The 21,386-nt window shown below is 48.6% G+C and overlaps 1 protein-coding gene across 1 annotated transcript; it reads right to left on the reverse strand.

The window, feature by feature from the left end:
* Nucleotides 1-17,378: 17,378 nt before the first annotated feature.
* Nucleotides 17,379-20,204, reverse strand: SLC25A5 (solute carrier family 25 member 5). Its single transcript, XM_004442260.3, has 4 exons — nt 20,024-20,204; nt 18,543-19,029; nt 18,183-18,323; nt 17,379-17,793 (listed from the first exon to the last, which is right to left on the reverse strand). The coding sequence occupies exons 1-4, from the start codon at nt 20,132-20,134 to the stop codon at nt 17,636-17,638; spliced, it is 897 nt and encodes a 298-aa protein (XP_004442317.1). The 5' UTR covers nt 20,135-20,204; the 3' UTR covers nt 17,379-17,635.
* Between the last annotated feature and the right edge of the window lie 1,182 nt (nt 20,205-21,386).

A 21,386-nucleotide genomic window follows, 5' to 3' on the forward strand; every position in this document is an offset into this window, starting at 1 on the left:
TGTCTTGCTCTGCAGCCCCGCAGGGCCCAGGCCTGTTGCCATAGCCCTATATACATCTTTGGGGAGGCTGAGCGCTTCGCCCAGCTCGGCAGCCAGAGCAACTCTTCCCAGGAGGCACTGGCTGGGGAGGCTCTGGGGAGGGCTCTTCTCAGCCCTCTGGAGTTGGAGTGGGGCCCCAAGAGCAGCCCCAGGCAAAAGTCAGTGTAGTAAGGACTTTAGCTGGCAAAATCCTGCCCTATACAGGACTTTTAGCCTAGATATAGGCTATTTTTCAGATCTTCCTCTCTGTGTAATAGATGTACCATATAACACAGCATTCAGTTTTTTCCCAATAGGAAAAAAATGCACCAAGGAGCCCCAGATCAGTAAGTGAAGCCCTGAAACTTACAGCCAGGGAATAGGGGGAAATGGATCTAACACAGGAACCACTAACATTATAAGTTTTATTTTTATTTCAAAAGCACTTATATAGCATATACCATGTGCCAGGCACTATTTTAAATGCTTTACAGTCTGTTAACTCATTAAATTCTCATAACAATCTTTTAAAGTAGGTAGAGTCATCATCCCCATTTTACAGTTGAAGAAACTGAGGCACAGAGAGGTTAAATAACTTGCCTAAAGTCACACAGCTGATAAGTGGCAAGAGTCAGGACTCCAGCCCAGGTAGTGTGATCCCAGACTCTGTTCTCTTTACTTTCCTGCCCTGCTGCCCCCCTGGGTTTGCAAGTCTTGTAAGAGCAGAGCAGGACAAGGGGCGACCCTCACACTCCTCCCTTTCCTTTCTTCCTTGGGCCCTTTTATTTTAATCAAGTGCAGGAGTCCAGCCTGTCCCCTAGTCACATGTGGGGAGAGCAGAGAGAAAGAGAGAGAATGAATGAGAATGAGCGCATTGTCTGGATGCTTCTGGAAAAGCCAGTTCTGGCAGAGGCTGAGGCATACCGCAGTGGTTCAGAACCTCCTGCGTTTTATTTCCTGAGCCAAAATTCTGAGCCGAGTGTGCTTAGAAACTCCCCGAAGATGAGTGTGGCATCAAAATCTCTTTAACCCTAGCCTCAGGCAACAACCACCCAACAAAGAGCGGCAGGAGCTAAGCTTTGGCTTGATGCTGAGCAGGGCAGGGAAGAATATGAGTGCATCAGGGTGCTATCGTGAAAGATAATGAGTTGTCTACAGTAAGCAAGGCCCCAGTGGCCTCTGTAAATCTCAGGCCTGAGAAAGTACCGGCGGAGCTGCAAGCCCGAACAGGTGACACTTGGATACGCCTGTGGAAATTTCAACTAGACGGTGCAGACACCCGGGGCTGAGATGAGAGCAACAAATTTTGGAGCAAACATTCGACCAATAAACTTGTTTTGAAGGTCAATGTGTTTGGCACTCTACTAGGCACTGGGACTACAAATATGAGTAAGAATGCTGCCATTTGTGCTAACATAATACACGCTTGCACATGCAGGGATGATCTCGGGAGGGGAGGAGCAGAATGTGGTAAGAGAGATTGCCTGTGGGTGGTTAGGGAATGGCAGTGGGAGGGAGACTGAGTTGTCACTGCAAACCCTTCATGCCTTGTGAATTTGGTGTCAGAGGACGTATTCCCTATATATTCCCTAGGTAAAAAGAAATGAGGTAAGAAGGAGAGGTAAATACGTGGATGTGTAACCGGAGAAGCGAAGCGCAGAAGAGCACACACAGGTGTGTTCAAAGTGCTAGGGTGGTTGACAAGGATGGAGGAATCAGGACAGAAAGACCAAATTTACCAATTTGTCTTCCCTGCTTGTAACAGAGTTCAGGCCTTAGCCATGACAGTTATTTCTAAGAGGTCTTTTTACTGTGTCCTGGTTAGAAAAAAAGCGTGTGTTTTCTAGTCTTTTTTCCAAAGACGTCACAGAGGAAACTGATAACCTGACACAAATGCGGAGGAGGGTGAGCCCTGCCTGAGGCAGAAGGGATTTTGTCCTTCTACGGGCTCTGGCCTCCTCCCTCCCCCCTTCATGGACAAAGGTGACTGTGTGCTAACACACACTCACCTTGCAGACACACGCCCATCCCCAGCCGGGCCTGCCCCCTGGCACAGAGAAGTGTTTCCTGACAGGTTCTGTGTCCAGCTGGTGGCAGGCCAGTGCGACCTGCTCACTCTAGCCTAAACCTGTTGAGGACCAGCACGAGCCTAGGCTGAGAAAGTAGGTTCTGGCGGTTTTCAGGATCACAAGTGGACAAGGAAATGTTCTAGTGGACAAGACTGTTCTGGATTGTGTGCTGGCAGTCTTCAATCCTGGGTTGAATTTCCCTCACATGCCCCTCCCCACAGGCTACCTTCAGGCTTCCTTTCTCTGAAGCCCAGCAGGTCTGCTGGGGAAATAATAATAACGTGATGCTCGTCATGATTACCACCCTTTGTGGAATGCTTCCACAGGCCAGGCACGGGGCTCAGTGCTTTACATGCATTGTATTTCATGCAGTCCTCACAAACACCCAATGAGGAAGGTACTCTGGCCACCTTCGTTTTACAGATGAAGAAACAGCTTCAGAGCGATACACAACTAGTAGCGATGGTGACTGGGTTGGAAACCGGATTGTGTGGTTATGAACCCATAACCCCTATGCTATAAAGGCTTTTAACCACTCTGCTATACTGCCTCTCATAAAGTTTAAATATTAGTCTAATCCACACCTATTTAGGAAGGGAAATGTGCTACCAAGAAATCACTTATGATATCCTAAAGCTAAATATAAAAGGCTCGTCTATTATCTCTCGTGTGGGGCTATTTAGGCCGAGGCTTCCCTCCAAGGGCCTGTGTAACCAAAGGTCATATGGGCGCACACCATCTGAGCAGACAGGAAATGAGCCCAGCTCTGCTGGCCCCAAGTCAGGGCCCTAAAAGATCTGCTAACAGGGAAAGTTCAACCTAGAAAATCAGCATGGAAATGAAAACCGTAGACCAGGCCCTGGGGTTAAAAACGTCAAGAACCTCCTTCAGTTTACTGCCCCCGGGGTGGGGGTGGGGAGGGCACTGGCCTGGGGATGAGCATTTTGCAGCTGATAGCTGAGGGCTTTGTGGGTAGACGCTGACGTCTAGGTCCCACTGGGTCATCATCTCGGAATTCTAGATACTAGTGTGGGGCCCATAACAAAGAAACTTTCCGACTCCCTTATTCCATGTTCTCAGTTTATTCCCCCTGAGTCTACACCTGCAGAGAGAGTCCTGGGACTCTTATCTTCCTTAGCTTGCTGTGAGGGTTGATTTTAGGATAAATGATGCCCAGGTATCTGGTAAAACATTATTTCTGGATGTGTCTGTGACAGTGTCTCTGGAAGAGATTAGCATTTGAATCGGTAGACTGAGTAAAGCAGATGGCCCTCACCAATGCAGGTGGGCATCATCCAATCTGTGGAGGGCCCCAATAGAATGAAAGGGTGGAGGAAAGGAGAATTTGCTCCCCTTGCTTGAGCTGGGCCATCCATCTCTCCCACCCTCGGACATTGGTGCTCCTGGTTCTCAGGCCTTCAGACTCAGACTGAGTTACTACCAGCTTTCCTGGCTCTCCAGCTTGCAGATGGCAGATCTGGGGACTTCTTGGCCTCCATAGTCGCATGAGCCAATTCCTATAATAAATCTACTCTCTCTCTCTCGCTATATATATATATGTATATCTCCTATTGGTTCTCTTTCTCTGGAGAAGTCTGACTAATACACTTGCTCTCATGGATTTGCCTTCCTCTTCTAAAATGCTGAGCCTGGAGACCAAGAGACTTCTCTATCACCTGAGATGCTCTTTCCCTCATATCACTTCCCTGGCTTCTTAATGCTGAGATGGGGAGCTAAGCAGCCTCCCGTGCCTGGCCCGGGAAGTCCTGCAGCCACTCAGTCCCCTACAGCAGCCTCCGTCCTTGCCAATGCAGACCCAGCGGGCCAGCCAAGTGAAGTCACCTGGCAACCCTGAAGATATCCCTCTTTCCCTCTGCCTGGAATGCCCTCCCCACTCTGCTCTCACAACTCCGGCCTCTTCACCTTCAACAACTCAGGGTAAATCCTACCTCCTACTCACCTGCCACTGTGTCTTCCAAGTTTTTTCTATATTCAGTATTGCCTTATTGTTGCTACTAACAATAGCAAGGATTCCAGCTACCATGTATTGAGTGCTCTTTGCCAGGCACTATCTCACTTACACATTATCTCATTGAAACCCCACAACCACCCTGTGAGGTGGGTGCTGTTAGTACTCTCCCCATTTTCCATATGAGGAAACTGAGGCTTGGGGACGTTAACTGGCTTGCCCTAGAATATAGAGCTAAGAAGTGGTAGAGTTGGGTTCTGAACTCAGGTCTCTCTGATCCCAGAGCCACTCTCTGAACCAGTGTGGGTTTGCCTTTTCTCTTCCATTAGATTCAGTTCGTTAAAGGAATATTTGATTTCTTCTGGATTTCCACATCCTGACACCCAATCCTGGGCTCTGCTTGGAGTGGGCACTTGCCTGATTGGTCTCAGTTTGCAGGAGCTGTGCTCGCACCATCAGGTCAGCTGGGCATCAGACTCTCTGCTCCTCCTCGGCCCTGCTAGGGAGATGCAAAGGGCAGGAGGCCAGGAGCGAGAAGCAGGAGGCAGCGCCAAGTTTGAGCAATCACCCATGTCCCCTGCAGTCAGGCATGGGCTCTGCAGCTTCCCAGTGGTCACCTCGTGGCCACATCACGGCTTGCACACCGCTGGCAGCGCAGCTCCTGCCAATGAGCCAGGGGAAATGAATGACACCAATCTCCTGTTCGTGCTTGTTCCGACAGCTGGAGCATCTATGAGGGAAGATCGCCTTTTAATATCACCGCATTTCCACGGAAATTGGACTCTGCCAGATATCCTCTGCCCCCTTGTGGACTGTGCTTTTCTGACATTTTGGGAAAGAAGGAGAAGAAAGTACACCCAGTCTCTAAAATTCCTGGAAAAATACCATTGCCTGAAAATCTTGCAGGGTCTGGGAATTGGCCACTGTGACTTTCACTGACCAGGGACAGCAGAGCCCCTTGTGAGTCTTCTGGGTTCTTCTACTCTTTGACTGGGGGCTCCACGCAGCGCTCAGCTCCTTGCTCTTTGGCAGTAAAACCCACTTGTCAGGTCTCTGCCTCTTTCTGAGCTTAGACCTGTCTCCCCTTTCAGTTTGCAGTCGTCTCCCCTCAGCTTCTCCTTTTCCCGTCATCCCTTTCTTTCCATCTCCACTGCCGTCACCCTAGCCTGTCCTAATCCCCTCACAGTGACAGCAGCCTCCGCACCTGCACTGCCTCCCCTCCTCGCCTGCAGCCCACGCCTCACACCACGTCCACGCTAATCAGCCAAGCCCCTACTTTACATATGAGCCTCCCTGCTGCCTACAGGGAGACAAGTTCAAGGCCCCCAACCTTCCTCTCAGCCAAAAATACCGACTGACGCCTACTGTTTACAAAGCACTCCTCAGAAATCTGCTCCAGCCGAAGGGATGTGATCACAATGGCTACCGACTGTCTTTGCAGGTTGCAGGCAGGCACTTTATACACTTTATGTCATTGACTCTTCAGGACAACCCTGTGAGGTCGGCGTTATAATCAGAAGGGAAAATGAGTCTCAGAGATGTTAGGCAGCTTGCCCCAGGTCACCCAGGCAATGACTGGCAGAGCCAGGACTCAAACCCAGGGCTCTCTGATCCACAGTCCATGCCTTTCCCGCAACTGCCACGTTCGTCCACTCCCTCACTTTTCTACCAATATTTGTAGAGCTTTTTCTCTGTGCTGGTTACTGTTCTTGGTGCTAAGGATACAGCGATGAACAAGCCAGGAATGGCTCTGGCCCTCCTTCTTGGAGCTTCCAGTCTGGTGGGGGAGACAATGTTCTTGCTTCAAGCATCTTTGTCCTTCTAGTTTCTGTTTGTCTGCTTGTCCTGACTCTCGCGATTTGTGGGAAGCTTTGATTTCAACTTGGCCAAATTCATTCATTCATTCATTCATTCATTCATTCCACAAACACTTACTGAAAACCTACTACGTGCCAAGGACTGTGCTAGTCACTGGGGATGTGATAGTGAGCGAAAACAGAGGTCTTCCTTCGGCACTTGCAGTTCCCGACCATTCATGCCTTCCTGCCTCTGCACCTTTCCTCGTGCATTCCCTCTGTCTGGATGGTCCGCCCTGTGCCTCTTTACCCACATCCAATCCAGCCCTCACGGCTCATCTCGAGCCACCTCCGTGCTGGAGCCTCCACCGCCCACAGTGACTGCTCCCGCCTCTGAATTCATTCAACACTTGCCATCTAGACAACTCAAGTGTCTGGACGAGTCATTTGGCACATGTCAGACGTTCTTACATCCTTAACTTTCACATTTATATGTGGATCCTGTCACCTTAACTTGCCTTTCACTTCACCACCCAGAAAACATTTTCATTCTCCTCAAGAAGCATTTACCAAGTGCCTACTATGCGTTTTAGCAATGGAAAAAGTGAGGAACCTTTGTGGGGTCTCTTTGAGTTAACAAAGAGATTTCATAAATATTTTATCATCTGATTGTCACAAAACGCTACCACTTCCATTTTATTTTTCAACTTTAAAATATAATTTAGGGGCCGGCCCTGTGGCGTAGTGGTTAAGTGCGCGTGCTCCACTGCGGCAGCCTGGGTTGGGACCCCGGGCGCACACCCATGCACTGCTTGCCAGGCCGTGCTGTGGCGGCGTCCCATATAAAGTGGAGGAAGATGGGCACGGCTGTTAGTCCAGGGCCAGTCTTCCTCAGCAAAAAAAGAGGAGGATTGGCAGATGTTAGCACAGGGCTGATCTCCTCACACACACACACAAATAAAATAAAATATAATTTAAATTACTTAATAGATAAATATGTTCTCATGAAAGTGAAAACATTATAGATCTGGCTACAGTATTCTTTGACCATCCCTACCCCACCCCACCCCACCCCCCTCAGAGATACAGATGAGGAAACTGAGGCTCAGAGAAGTGACATGGTGTGTCACTTAAGGTCACACAGCTAGTGCGTGTGGGAATTTTCTGACTCTAAATCTCTTGTCGTTTCCATTTTTCCACGCTGCCCCCCATGAGGGCAAGGACCCTGTTTATACCTCTCTGTATCCCAGGTGCTGAGCACAGGGCTCTGCACAGAAGCTGGGGCTCAGCAAATGTTCCCATATCAATGGACTTCCCTAGAGACAGTTTTCCTCTGCACCAAGGCATTGCCTCCTGAGGCGGGCTATACCCATCCCACCTGGTTAGTAAAGGCTCAAAGTGGCAACCGAGGCCGTGCAGGCATCCTGCTAGGTGCCCCTTCTGCCACTCCTGGGCTCTGTGACATCAGGGACCCTGAGGGCTTCCTTTGGGAGTCACTACAGCGAGACCTCATAGAGGCAATTCAAGTGTTTGTGAGGTACCCGCTACGTGGCTGCCGGTGTGCCAGGGGCCCTGTGTGATGCGGGAAGAAATACAAGGTATGATATTGTTGTGGAGCCAAGACTTGTCCTATACATCCACACTCTTAGCGAACCAGCCAGCACATACCCAAGTTCTAGGTTATGCAAGCGCGGATGATGCTTGGGGAATCAGAGGCGGAAGACTGTCGCTGCAGTGGTCGGAGGAGGCTTCTTGGAGGAGGTGGGTTGGCCCACGATAGGCGGAGAGCAGCCGGCGTGGAGGGCGCAGCGCTCACAGCAGAGCAGGCGGCAGCGCCCAGGCCCAGGCGAGAAGGAGCGCGCCCTCTGCAGGCAGCTTCGAGAAGGCGCCTGGAGCCGGCCCCGAGCGGCGGGCGCGAGTTGGCTGCTGCGGCTGCCGCTGCGCCGGGGCTTTCTCAGCCTGTGTCTCTCCTCCAGCCCTGCACTCCAGCGTCTTTAGTCGCCATTAGACCCACAACAGCGGCGTTTTCCCCTCAGGGTGTGCCCAGCCCTCCTCTCTCCTAGTTAGTTGTCTTCAGTTCCACCCGTGGCGGGCGGGGGCATTTCCCTCTGCTACTCTCCCCGTGCGCAGCAGGGACTATTGTAGCCGACACGCTGAGAGCGCCCCCTACGAAGTTTCCCTTGAAAAAGACGGCACCGAAAGGGAAGAGGCTGGACTCTGAGAGCCCGGCGGTCATTTAACACTTAAGCTCGTATTCTGTGCCAAGCTCTGCCGCATGCGCCTCGCAAGTACTAACTCATTTAATCTGCACTACAGTGCTGTTCTTGATCCCATTTTACAGCTGAGCAAGCTGAGGCCTTGTGAGCTTAGTACCTCGCCCACGGGCTCACAGCTGGAAAGCGGCAGAGTCGCGCTCTTAACGACGACACAAAGCGCCTCTCCTGACGCTGCTGGCGTTGGGTCAGTCCCCACCCCAGCCTGAACCGCTCCCCTTCCTTGGGTCTCCCTGGTCATTTTCCAGGCGCCACAGCATCCTGTGCTGCTTCCGGGCCCTCTCTAAGTATGGGGCCTCCGCTTTCAGGGTTTTTAGCAGCAGGTGCTATATGTGGCTTGCCAGGTGCCTCAATTATCCTGACCTGGAAAATGGTCATCGCTGCACCTGCATCAAAAAGCTGCTGAAAGGACTAAATGAGAGGATCCATACACAATTAGAAGAGTGCCTGAGCCACAGGAGAAAGCTCAAGAGGTGACAACGGGTGAGCAGGAAGAGACCAAGCCCCTGGAGTACCCCTAGGGGCTTCCCACTCACCTGCGAGAGAGAAAAAGAGAGAGAACAGACTCACTTGCTTTCAGAGCAGATCAAAGAGGGTCACATTCACTCTAGGGTTCTCACTGGCTTTCAGTGGCCGGGGCTGTCCTAGCTGCTGGGAACATTAGGCCCAGGTGTGGGAGTATGTCTGGTCTAATCAGCCCTAATAAGTCACGTGGGTGTGCAGTTGGTACAGCTCTGATGGCAGCGTCCTCAGGTGCCCCAGTAACACGTCTGTTCCTCTCCCTTTGGAGTGGCCTGAGTCATCTTGTGTGACAGGCAGTGTTAAGCATTGTCGCCATCACAAACAGATACCCATCAAGTACTTACTATGCGGAGGGCTCCGTGCTAGGGGTTCATATCAAATGGGCAGCATACGTTCACAGGATGGTAGGAGCACTTGATGTGGAGTCATACCTGTTTTCCACACAGATTTGGGGAGGGAGGTGTTCCAAGGCCCTGGCTCTCTCGTTCTCTAGCACGGACTATATAGTGGCAGTACAGGAACCAGGTGATTTCCAAACCCCTGCTGTATCCAGATCCTCCCTCTAAGCCCATGAGCTGGGCAAACAACAGATCCAAGTCAGGAAGGCCCTGTGCAATTTATTAGTGCAGAACTGGTCCCAGGTAGCAAGGGGCTGGATCCAGCCAAATCAATTCATGCCATTTGATGACCAAAGGAACAAATTGTACATGTCGTCCATTCATTCATTCTCTCATTAATTTCTCCCTCCAGTGGACATTCATCACACATTCATTATGCATTAGGTTCTATGCTTGGTGTTGGAAATGTAAAGAGGAAAGACATAGCCCCTAATGGAAACAGACAAGTAAACAGTTACCATACCATGAAATAAACATTATAATTAATTCACTTAACAATTACTTCTTGAATACCTACTATGTGCCAGGCACTGTTCTAGGCACTGGGGATACAACCATGAATTAAACAGACAAAATCCCTGTGCTCAGAGAGCTGACATAATAAGACTACTTTATTTTTTTTTTATTTTATTTTTTTGTGTGTGAGGAAGATCAGCCCTGAGCTAACATCCATGCTAATCCTCCTCTTTTTGCTGAGGAAGACTGGCTCTGAGCTAACATCTATTGCCAATCCTCCTCTTTTTTTTTTCCCCCAAAGCCCCAGTAGATAGTTGTATGTCATAGGTGCACATCCTTCTAGTTGCTGTACGTGGGACGCGGCCTCAGCATGGCCAGAGCAGCGGGGCGTCGGTGCATGCCTGGGATCCGGGCCCGGGCTGCCAGTAGCGGAGCGTGCGCAGTTAACCGCTAAGCCACGGGGCCGGCCCAAGACTACTTTAGCAGTTCGAAGGAGAGGGCAGCGAGCACTGGCTGGTGGGGTTTGGGAAGGCTCACAGAGGAGGTGTGACCTCAGCTGGGTCTTGAAGGACCATGCCCTGGCAGACAGGCAGGCAAGGGCAGGCTCAGGGAAGTGATAGTACAACAAAGCTTGGAACTATGAAAGTGAATGGCACGGAGAGGGATTGACAAGTGGCTTGGTTTGGGACTGTGGAGCATGTGTGGAAGGAGTAGCAGGACAAGAGGTGCGTGTTACTGTCTCTCCATATAAGGGGCAATCAGATAAAATAGAGCAAAGCCCAGGTCTCAGCGTTTTTCTGAGACTCCTAACCCTGGTGAGAGGTGAGAGGGCGCCAAACACCACCTGGTCATGTGGCCATGTGAGTTGGCTTGGACCTTACCCAATGGCCTAATACCCCAGCCTCAGGCATTAACCTTAGAGGGGGCTCAGCATTCCTTGCTAAGAGACTTCATTTGAAAGGAAGGTCTCTCCTGAAAAAGCTAACGAAAATTGAATAAAACCAAATTTAACTCCAGAGCTGTTGGTTCAAGAAAGTTTTTACAATAATAATTCTTAAATTGGCTGAAAATAGAAAATAACTCATACTCTCAAAATGGACTCTGTAAACAGTGGTTTGGTTATGACAATTTCTATTTAATATTTGTCAAGTGGATTTTGTCTGTTGGTATTGAAACTAGCCGGCTTTCATATTTTATTTCATGACCCAAAATAAGTAGTTGGATAGGATCACCTTGAAGTTCTCTTTGAATGCTTCTGTCAAGGCAGTCAGCTCAGAGTACGTTACCTCACCTCTCTAAGCCTCGGTTTCATCAGCTGTAAAACGGAGTTAATAATAACACCTACCTCTCAGGGCTGTGGTGAGGATGAGGAGAGTTAATCTATGTAAAGTGTTTAGCTCAACATCTGGCATATAAGAGGTCAAAGTAATGAGCTATGATCCTGATTCTCTAGTTTTAGAGAACTCACTGGTACTTGGTTGTATGGATCGTTTAATCAGCAGAAGCAGGTTTAACTTAATCCAATCTGTCTAGCTCTAGAAATTTCGAAAAGAGCCACAGCCCCTGGTAGAAAACTTAGGAAATGATATTGTAACTCTAACAAGAAAAGTTGATTTCCAATTTTCCTGGTGGACAAACTGAAGTACGTACAAACCCACAACAAGGCGAGATGTGACCCAAGCCAGACAGAGAAGCACGGAGCTGAAGTGGGGTTACCATCTCAGTGGCCAGACTCCCAGCTTTCTATCCTAACTGACAAATGGCATGCTTTTACCCAGAAGCCCAAGCACCTTTACCCCTGACCTTCACTTCTAGGGTAAACCCACTACGAGGCTCTTTTATAACAAATGGACTCCTGAGCCCTGAGCTTAACTGCAAAAACGAAAGGAGCTCCTTTGCTTCCAGAGGTCTCCGTTCATTGCCTCTGCCCAGCAGCTCCTTTCCCTAGGGAGTGAAGTCACAGGGCTGGGTAATCAGGCTGGGACCTCATGGTTCCTTGAAATACTACAAGACCGGAGGAAACCCTGATGACCACACGGTGCCCCCTCGGCCAGCAGGGCGGTGGGGTCTGGGTGTGAGGCAAGACGGATTTATTTTTGGCCTTTGTTCCCTTTCATAATCAGAGTTGTAAAATAAGTGCTCTGAGTTCACGCTTGGGACCATCACTACCACCACGTGTTCCTATTCAGTCCCTTCCAAAAGGTCCTTTTCTTTCTTTCTGTGTGTGTGAGTGTGCATGTGTGTGTGTTTGATTCATTTTCTATAGTAAGTGTGGCATTTTCTTGAGACTGTTTTAGAAAATCTGTAGGTCAGTGATAAAGCCATCACAACAATCTCCCATAAATGAAGTTAAAATAATTGAAAGCATTCCAATAAAACGATAATAGTCATAATAATAGCAAAATTGTGTAAAGCAGGTGCCCAGCATTATTCTAAGCACTTTACACATATTAACCCCTTTGATCTTCACACTACTCCTACGAGGTAGGTCCTATTCTTAGCCATATATGTCAGGTGGGGAAACTGAAGCACAAAGCAGGTAAGTAAAAGTTGGATAGTTGTCAAATGAGAAAGGTCGGTATTGGAAAATGAGACCTCTAGCACAAAAGATTCTCACCAGCGAGTCCTGAGGGGGAAGATGGAGAGCAGTGGCGAGATCAGGCGATGAGGAAGTCCCATACCTAGGTCCCACCTCTGCCCTGATGTATGGGGCTGGCTCCAAATTCCTTCGTCTCCTCCAGCTCCACGAGCAGGAGTAGGGGGAGCGACTTATATAATTTTGGTGCCCTCTTTAAAAAAACGCAAACATACCTTACTTTTGAAAATTTTACAAAACCGTATGACCAAATGAATACATTGCTACGGCACCTCCCAGGGCCGGGAAGGGGCCCGTGCAGGGGGTGGCCCTGCAGCTTGAAGCATCGTTAGCTTCACAGTACATCTGCCTCTGCCCATTAGATATCTCTGCTCGTCGCCGAGCAGGGCACTGGAAGCTCATTTAGACAGAAGAGTTTTCCTTTTCACTCCCAGACACGAAGCCCTTAGAAGTTGATCTGTCAACAGCAATTTAGCACAGACTTTGCTCTGGTTATGTCTTTAGGGCCACAACCATCTCCGTCCTGGGACTGAAAACATTAGAGGTAGTGAAATGTGTCATGTGATCAGATTCGGCACGTTCTCTTAAATCTCGACAGTGCTAAATTTCCTCCCTGTGTTACAAAAGTTGCCCAAGGAAATGAAATCCCAGGATGGATGCTCATCATCAAAATAAGACCTGTCTTCACTGTCTCCTGCATTGACAGGCGTGGAAAAGCCATGGACTAATAGACTTCTTTAATTTAACTCAGTTTTGTCTCCAAAGAGGGTCCAGTGAAAACAAGAACCCAATCTGTCACTTGAACATGGTTTATATTTGTTGCTGGGATACCAAAGGCTCTTTTAAACCTTTGGCTAAGAACAACACCATGCATCTGAACTTGTTCACCTTCACGTAAAGCAAATAATGGCTGAAATGATGGGAAAGCTCCTCCAAACATTTTGAGTGGAACACAAGGCATTTTTTGTGTCCAGAAATTGCAGCATCCAATATTTGTTGTTCAAATAAATCTCCACCTGCATACTGAAGTGCACATTACACATAATAAGATGAGGCTTTGAAAAGGCAGATGTTAATTATTTTGAGGTAAATCAGATCACCTTTGACCCAAACTCTGAGCTGTAATTTTGTCGCTCAGCTTCTTGGTCCCGAAATTAATGTAAATCTTTACATTTGTAATTTAACTTGCCAATGCCAACCCACCCACACAGTCTGCAAATGACTGCTCTGAGTCAGAGACTATTCACTTACGACTGTGTTAGATATTTAAAAATGTTCCCTGGAAGGATTAAATCACCTAATCCCGGTCCTTTCACAGATTCTGCTTTATGTAAAAATGATGCACCTAGAGAACATCTAAACTGGAGGGGACTTGAGAGGAGAAACTAAGGCTCTGATGTTAGAAGTGACTTGCCCCCACGTCACTCAGCGACCAAGCTAAAACCCGAAAGGAAAGTACTGGTTTAGGGTTTTAATAAAGTGTCACACTTAGAAACCCTTGCTGCGAGTCCAGAAGCTACCCCTTCCCCACCCTCCTGCCCCCAACAACGTCTGAGTCCTGGTGCCCCACAGTCTGACACTGGTCTAAAAGAATCATGCCATTTTGAATCCAAGTGATCAGAATATGATTCAGATAAAAACAAATCTGCTACTATTACAATATGCATTAATTCTTTTTGCACGGCTATACAAGAAACTGTTCATAACAGTTACTTTTGAGGAGGGGGACAAGGGATGGGAGAGGCAGGACAGGGAGATATTTGCTTTTCATTTTATATCTTTTCTTTACTATTTGACAGATTACCATGTACAGATATTAACAACTGTGTTAAAAACCTAAAAAACAAATTAGAAATACTATGCTCACAAACTTCACAGGAGAAATGAAATTTATCCCAGTAGCACTGACGCTTGAAAATCTATTATCTAGTATAGCATTACTTTTAAAAATTTTCTACCAAAGTATCCGTAATGGCAGAGGAGGCTGAATGGGTTCCTCCTGGGGTCTGGGGGCAGTGCCAGAAATGGTCCTCTGTATACAAGAACTCTCTTTGCAGCTTATGTTTTTAAAATGCATTCAAATTGTGCGATAGGCTTTCTAACATATCTGCATTTCTTTTAATATGAAAATAATGGCTTAAATGACTTACCATCCACGACAACAGCCCCTGCGGGGAGATACCCTTGGTTTCTTTCTCCGGCGGTCCGGCCGGAGCACCCGCAGCACACCACCTCCAGTGACCGAGTGGAGAGGCCCCTGGAATGGGAAGCGCGGCTGTGCGAGAGCTGACCTGTATTCTGGCTCTCTCACCTGGAATCAGGCTTCACCGATCCTGTTATGCATTCAATGGTAACAAAACAACGGCATAAATTAGGGTGTTGCTAAGATTGTGTACCATCAATGTTCGCATGAGCATAATGGACATAATGAATTCTATAGCACCATCCTGCACAGCTTGGAGAGATTAAAACCACTTTGTCTTTAAATTAAATTTCAAAAATCATTGAATAACAAGAATAGAAAGAACAAAAAACAAAACACCTCATCTATGTCAGCCACCCAATTGTAGGCGACACCACTTCTTGCTTTCTGATCATTAATGCCTGGTCCTAGGTTTATTTTAATAGCTGCCAGCTCAGTGAGTCCATATCCATTGTAACAACCATAAAGGGGGCTCGGGTTCTCTTGTATTGTAGTTTACAGCCCTGAGTGGACAGCCTCTTAGCCCCTTTCAGGAGTAAAATCTATAACTGAAAAGACCTAAGCTGAAGTTTGTTTTACATAAATTCTACACAATATAGTGCGTCTAGGCTGTTGCAGAAAAAGAAAGGTGGGCTTGAATTCATTCTTTTTTTTTTTTTGTGAGGAAGATCAGCCCTGAGCTGACATCTGTGCTAATCCTCTTCTTTTTGCTGAGGAAGACCGGCTCTGAGCTAACATCTATTACCAGTCCTCCTCCTTTTTTTTTTTCCCCAAAGCCCCAGTAGATAGTTCTATGTCATAGCTGCACACCCTTCTAGTTGCTGTATGTGGGACGCGGCCTCAGCATGGCCGGAGAAGCGGTGCGTCGGTGCGCGGGATCCGAACCCAGGCCGCCAGTAGCAGAGCGCGTGCACTTAATCTCTAAGTCACGGGGGCCGGCCCTTGAATTCATTCTTAAGTAGTGCTCTGCTTGGGCAGATCGCCATTCAACAAAATGGATGCCTAATTATAAAAAACTCACATTGGCGTGCTTGCTAGATGCCAGGCGTCATATTTATTGCTCTACATGCTTTGTATGACTTAACCCTCACTCACGACACCCCTAGGAAACACAGCTAGCACTATGATATCCTCATTTTACAGATGAGGAAACTGGGACTCCAGATGAAGTGACTCGTGCAAGGTCATACAGCTAAGCCAGCAGCAGAGCTAGGATTCAGTTCCAGGTGCTTCTGTTTCTGGAGCTCCCGAAATCTTAACTGCCTCTTAATAATGATCATAGTCACCATTCACAGAGTGCTTATTATGCATGGTCTATGGTAGATGATTTGCATAAATTATTTAATCCTTGCAACGCCCTCTGAGGCAAGTATTATTATTATCCTCATTTTATAGATGAGGAAAACTGAGGCTTAGAGAAAATAACTTGCCCAACAGCACAGTTAAGTGGAAGAATCCAGGCCTCTTTGATACCAGAACAGAATTTTTTTTTTTTTCTGAGGAAGATCAGCTCTGAGCTAACATCCGGTGCCAATCCTCCTCTTTTTTGCTGAGGAAGACTGGCCCTGGGCTAACATCCATTGCCAATCCTCCTCTTTTTGCTGAGGAAGATTGGCCCTGGGCTAACATCCATGCCCATCTTCCTCTACTTTATGTGGGATGCCGCCACAGCATGGCTTGATAAGCGGTGCGTCAGTGCGCGCCAGGGATCCGAACCGGTGAACCCTGGGCCGCTGCACCAGAACGCGCACACTTAACCACTTGCGCCACCGGGCCGGCCCCTAGTTTTGGTCTTTTTAAACAACTTTACTAAGATATCTTTAACATATAAAAATTATATATATTAAGGTGTACAACTTGATGTTTTGATATATGTATACATTGTGAAGAGTTCGTAACAGCTAAGCTGTACTACAATTCAGGTGCTTGGCCAGGGGGCATGCAAGAAAATCCCCTGGGATCCCCTGGGCATTAATGCAAGCCATGCAGGCCCGTCTATGAGCAGCCCTTAAACATGCCAGTGTGTGCGATATTCCTCTGAAACATGTTTTACCTGTGCATGTGGATCACCTAGCCTATTATTTTCTACTTTTAACGTTGTGGCTTGACAGCCCTCGTGCTTTATTCATTCATACAAATCTCGTGTTACAGACAAAATCCACTGGATTTCTGAGGCCTAACCAAGAGCTACAGAAATCACACACATTCTCATGTGGATCCCAAACAAGGGCTTATCCAAAAGCAACATATATGTCCTCCATTGACTGGGCTTATTAGCGTTAGGCAAAATGCAGATGCTGTTTCCTCTTTCTAAAATGAGTTTTGAAGCCGTGGCAGTTGTCTAGCTCTCGCCATAATCTTTAACAGCACTGCAATCTCAGCACTGTACCAGCTCTAATCCTCTGCTTTGAACGGGATTAAATTAAAATGGCCTGAGCCAGGTGAAGATGGATGAGGGAAGGCGACAGGACAAAAATTGGTAACTATTAGTATCTTATATTTTACTGTTTTTTGTTTCAATGAGATGAAATTCGTATAGCAAACTATTTTAAAGTGAATAATTCAGCTTATATTTCTTGATTAATAACCAGAGGACTAGGAAAGGTGGGTACATAGTACTTTGGGGGAAAGCTCATTCAGCTATGACCACCCACAGGCAATGGACTAATGGTTTTGGATGCACTGGGCCTGAACTTCAAAGCTATTCTCTGGTAAGTGGATGGCTGAAGATTGGTTTTAATTTTTTAAATTTATTTTTCCTCTCCAAAGCCCCAGTATATAGTTGTATATGCTAGTTGTAGGTCATTCCAGTTCTTCTATGTGAGCTGCCGCCACAGCCTGCCTACTGACAGACGAGTGGTGAGGTTCCACAACCGGGATGCGAAACCGGGCCACCGAACCAGTGAGCACCGAACTTTAACCACTAGGCCATCAGGGCTGGCTCGGAAGGTTGGTTTTAAAAGAAAGCTCTTCACTTTAGGAGATATTACATTTATTGAACATGTAGCATTTACTCAAATGCAGCACTTACTAAAATCACAAAATATATTTTTATATGAAAATAAACCACAAACAAAATTATATTTCAGATATTTTTTATTTCTTCAAATTTGTTATCAGGAGTGACTGAAATACAAAATATAATTGAGTCCCATCATCATCATGGAAATGGCTTTAAGAGAAACCTGGTCAGATGAATATTATTGCTTCCCATTTTCAACCAGTAAATAGTTGCCATTGATAAATAGACAGCCAACAGTCTGCCAAGAATGCTCAAGATATGTTATATAATACAACATGCCTGTTCACAGCGGGGGGGAAAAGTAGGAAATAACTTATGTAAACTTCTTGATTTCATCATACAAGACAAGCACAAAAGCACCACCCATGCCTCTGAGAACATTGGACCATGCACCCTTGAAAAAAGCTTTGGGTCCTTCGTCACGAGCAATCTTCCTCCAGCAGTCAAGCGTGCCTGTGTACATGATATCAGCTGCGAAGAATAAAGACACGGAGTTGGTGACCGAAGGCTGATGAAAGTCCTAAGATTTGTGAGACTAAACCAGAGCCCCACTTCTAAGAGCTAATGTCAGTTTTCAAAAACCTGACACTTACATGTTAGCGTGGCCAATACTGAAATATTAATGCTGTGACTAGAGAACAACAGGCATATGTAGAGTACCCATCAGTCTTAACCTCTAATACCATTTAAGCACCCTCATTCACAGGCATGCAAAGGGCCTGCTCAAAGGCAACTGTGCAGCAGACACAGACCAACCAACCCCATCCTGTGAACTGAACAGACTGCTGTGTTTAAGGTCACCCATCGCTAGTTTGTGTCCATGCCCCACGCCCGTGTCTTTATCTTCTGCTCAAACTTACTCGCTTTGCGCCCTGACTGCATCATCATGCGGCGACGAACAGTGTCAAATGGATAGGAAGTCAACCCAGCAACCGCCGTGACGGACTGTGCGATCATCCAGCTGATGAAGATGTGAGTATTCTTGGGATCTGGAAGCATTCCTGAGAACAGGAAAGAGACACTTTTACCAGAAAGCAGAGTTTAACTGACTTCTTGTTTTCCACCTCCCTCCAAATTGCATCTGCACACAAGGCTTGTACTGGATGACCTTGGCTTCCTTCAGCAATTACAAAAAATCTCTGGCTCCTGGAAAATTAGGATAGCATGACCTTTTAAACTGTCTCATAAGAACATACCTTCAAAGCACAGAGCAAACTTACCCTTTGCGGTGTCATAGATACCGAAGTAGGCAGCTCGGTAGATGATAATACCCTGCACAGACACGTTAAAGCCTTGGTACAGGCCCTTAATCCCATCAGATTTGTAGATCTTAACCAGGCAGTCACCGAGGCCTCTGAATTCCCTTTCAGCTCCAGCTTTGCCCACATCAGCCGCTAGACGGGTACGGGCAAAATCAAGAGGATACACAAAACACAAGGAGGTGGCCCCAGCGGCACCCCCTGAGGCCAGATTCCCTGCAAAGTAGCGCCAAAACTGGGTCCTCTTGTCCACACCACCCAGGAAGATCTGCTTGTATTTATCTTTGAAGGCGAAGTTGAGCGCCTGGGTGGGGAAGTATCTGATGACATTGGCCAGGTTACCACGCCAGAACGACAGGACTCCCTGCTCCTTGGGGATCCGAACCACACAGTCTATAATGCCCTTGTATTGCTTCTCTGCGGTGATTTGCTTGCTGGCATGCTGCACCTGACCGACAAGAAGGAGGCCAATAGGGAGAGTTACAACCACGGAGAAAGGAAAAGGGAAGAGACTATATTATCTCAATTAACGCTCCCACTTTTCCCCAAATCTAGTCTTCTATATCACACAGGCTGGACCCTCCTAGCTTTGTCACAGGTGATCTGCACCACTAGAGGCATTAAGCCGCCACCCCTTTGGGTGGGGAGGGGGCACATTCAAGCGGATCCACGACCTTTAGACCTGGGAGAAAGGTCACTACCTTAGACTCAGGTGCCAAAGCATTAGGGCGAGTCCCATGTAGGGCGCGGTCACCTTGGTGACAGTGGCCTAGGCCTCAGGTCTCTGGAGCTGCTTCCCTCCTGCTCCGCCCCCACTACTCTCCTAGAGGTGACCCATGGGCCACCACCCTTACGCCCGTGCGGGGGCGCCCTCTAGAGCCGGAGCGGGAGAGCGCGCCGCGCGGGAAGGCAGGCCGCGGGGACGCGCCGGCGGGCGCGCGGGGGCGGCCGCAGAAGGCACACGCGCTTCCCGGCGCCGGCTTCCGGCCCGGCGAGGTTTAAGCGCGGCCGCTGGCTGCGTGGCCGCTCAACCGGCCGCATGGCGTCCGCAAGGCTGTTATTTCCTTGTCGCGACCTTGAGGTCGTCGGTAAGGACAGGTGTTCCTCTTTCTAGCGCCGGCGTTCAGGCTTCGCCTTTGACTCCAAGGCTCGGGGAAACAGCCACTCCCGGAGAGCCCGGGTTCGCTGCCTCCGGGATGCCAAGGCCCTGGTCTTCCTCACCTCCCTCCGCCCCAGACCCCTTACTGAATCCAGAACCTCAGGTCACTAAAGCACCTGCCTCAAGTCTGCCTTTTGGTCAGACTCTGCGGCCACCCCTGCCCCAAGCTGCCACTTCTCTGGACATCTCCAAAGGATTCGATCTCCTCCATCTCTGAGACACTGATTTCTGCGCGCCCCCCTCCCCCCACTTCCTGGTCCGGCTCTCCGATCCCGGGACGTACCTGCAGCAGCAGCTTGACACGCTCGATGGGCGCTACCGCGGTCTTGGAGATGGCCGCGGCCACTCCACCTGCCAGGAAGTCCTTGGCGAAGGACACGGCGGCATCTGTCATAGTGAAACGAAAGATGAGGCAGGCGACTACGGGACTGACTCAGAAACCGGCTTCGACTCCGGGGCTCTGGGGCGGAGCGAAGCAAATGGCCGATTTATATACGGGGAGCCGGCGCCAGGGCGGCCGGCGTCGGAGGCGGGCCAGGGCAGGCGCCGAGCCCCAGCGCGCGGGGCGGCGGGGCCGCTGATTGGCTCAGCGCGCGGTGGGAGGAGCCACGGAGTCGCGCCCGGGGCCGCCGTCCGTGCCGCCCCGGCTCGCCCGCGGCGCCTGACCTGGCCGGAGGAGGGGGCGGCCCCCTGGAATACCCAGGACCTGGACGCGGGATCCTGGGAGAGGCCTGGGAGTGAGGAAGGAGGGGGGGGAGGTCACGGTGTGCCTGGACAGAAATCTCTGGAGCATGGCTGGGACAAGGGGGAAGCGCAGGATTTAAGGGAATGCCAAAAAACCCTCGGTAATCAAGATAGATAATAGTTAATGCAATATTTAAAAAATTCATATAGGCAAACTACAGCCCGCTGGCCGGTCGCCTGTTTTTGTAAGTAAAGTAGGATTGGAGCCCCAGGTCTGGGGCACGTGAGGCAGGGTCATTCAAGTGCAGGGTGGGATCCTGTCTTTATTTTATAAATTTTGATAATTTGCTCACTATGGTTTTTTGCGTTACTTTGGAGTTTTGAAAATAGTACATTATAAAATCATTTATCTGGGCCGGCCCGTGGCTTAGTGGTTAAGTGCGCGTGCTCCGCTGCTGGCGGCACAGGTTCAGATCCCGGGCGCGCACCGAGGCACCGCTTCTCCGGCCATGCTGAGGCCGCGTCCCACATACAGCAACTAGAAGGATGTGCAGCTATGACATACAACTATCTACTGGGGCTTTGGGGGGAAAAATAAATAAATAAATAAAATCTTTAAAAAATATAAAAAAAAATAAAATCATTTATCTTGATTACTGAATTGTTTAGCTCCCCCTTAAATTTTGCGCCAAGGGAAGTGCCTCACTCTCCTCCGCCGAGACCTGGCACTGCCCTGGAGCTTCACCATGAAGCTAGAGGAAATTGGGAGAACAGCAGAGTTGGGACACTGTCAGCGTGCTCCAGACTCGTTTGAAGTTTAACAAAATATTAAACAAATACAGTGAAACAATGATCTCGCAGGCATTGGCAGAGGAGGGGCCAAAGGACTTGGCTGGGGGTGGGGAAATTATTTCAGCCAGAAGCCAAGTATAGAGGTTGTGCCAGGAAGGTTCAGAGGCTGT

This window comes from Ceratotherium simum, chromosome X (assembly GCF_057802395.1).
Source record: "Ceratotherium simum simum isolate JZ-2026a chromosome X, ASM5780239v1, whole genome shotgun sequence".
Taxonomy (NCBI): Eukaryota; Metazoa; Chordata; class Mammalia; order Perissodactyla; family Rhinocerotidae; genus Ceratotherium; species Ceratotherium simum.

Coding starts and splice junctions, on each gene's coding strand:
- SLC25A5 (XM_004442260.3), bottom strand. CDS start 20,134: ATGACAGATGCCGCCGTGTCCTTCGCCAAGGACTTCCTGGCAGGTGGA. Junction 19,030..20,023: donor GTGTCAAGCTGCTGCTGCAG/GTACGTCCCGGG, acceptor CTTGTCGGTCAG/GTGCAGCATGCCAGCAAGCA. Junction 17,794..18,182: donor GCAGTCAGGGCGCAAAGCGA/GTAAGTTTGAGC, acceptor TATTCTTCGCAG/CTGATATCATGTACACAGGC.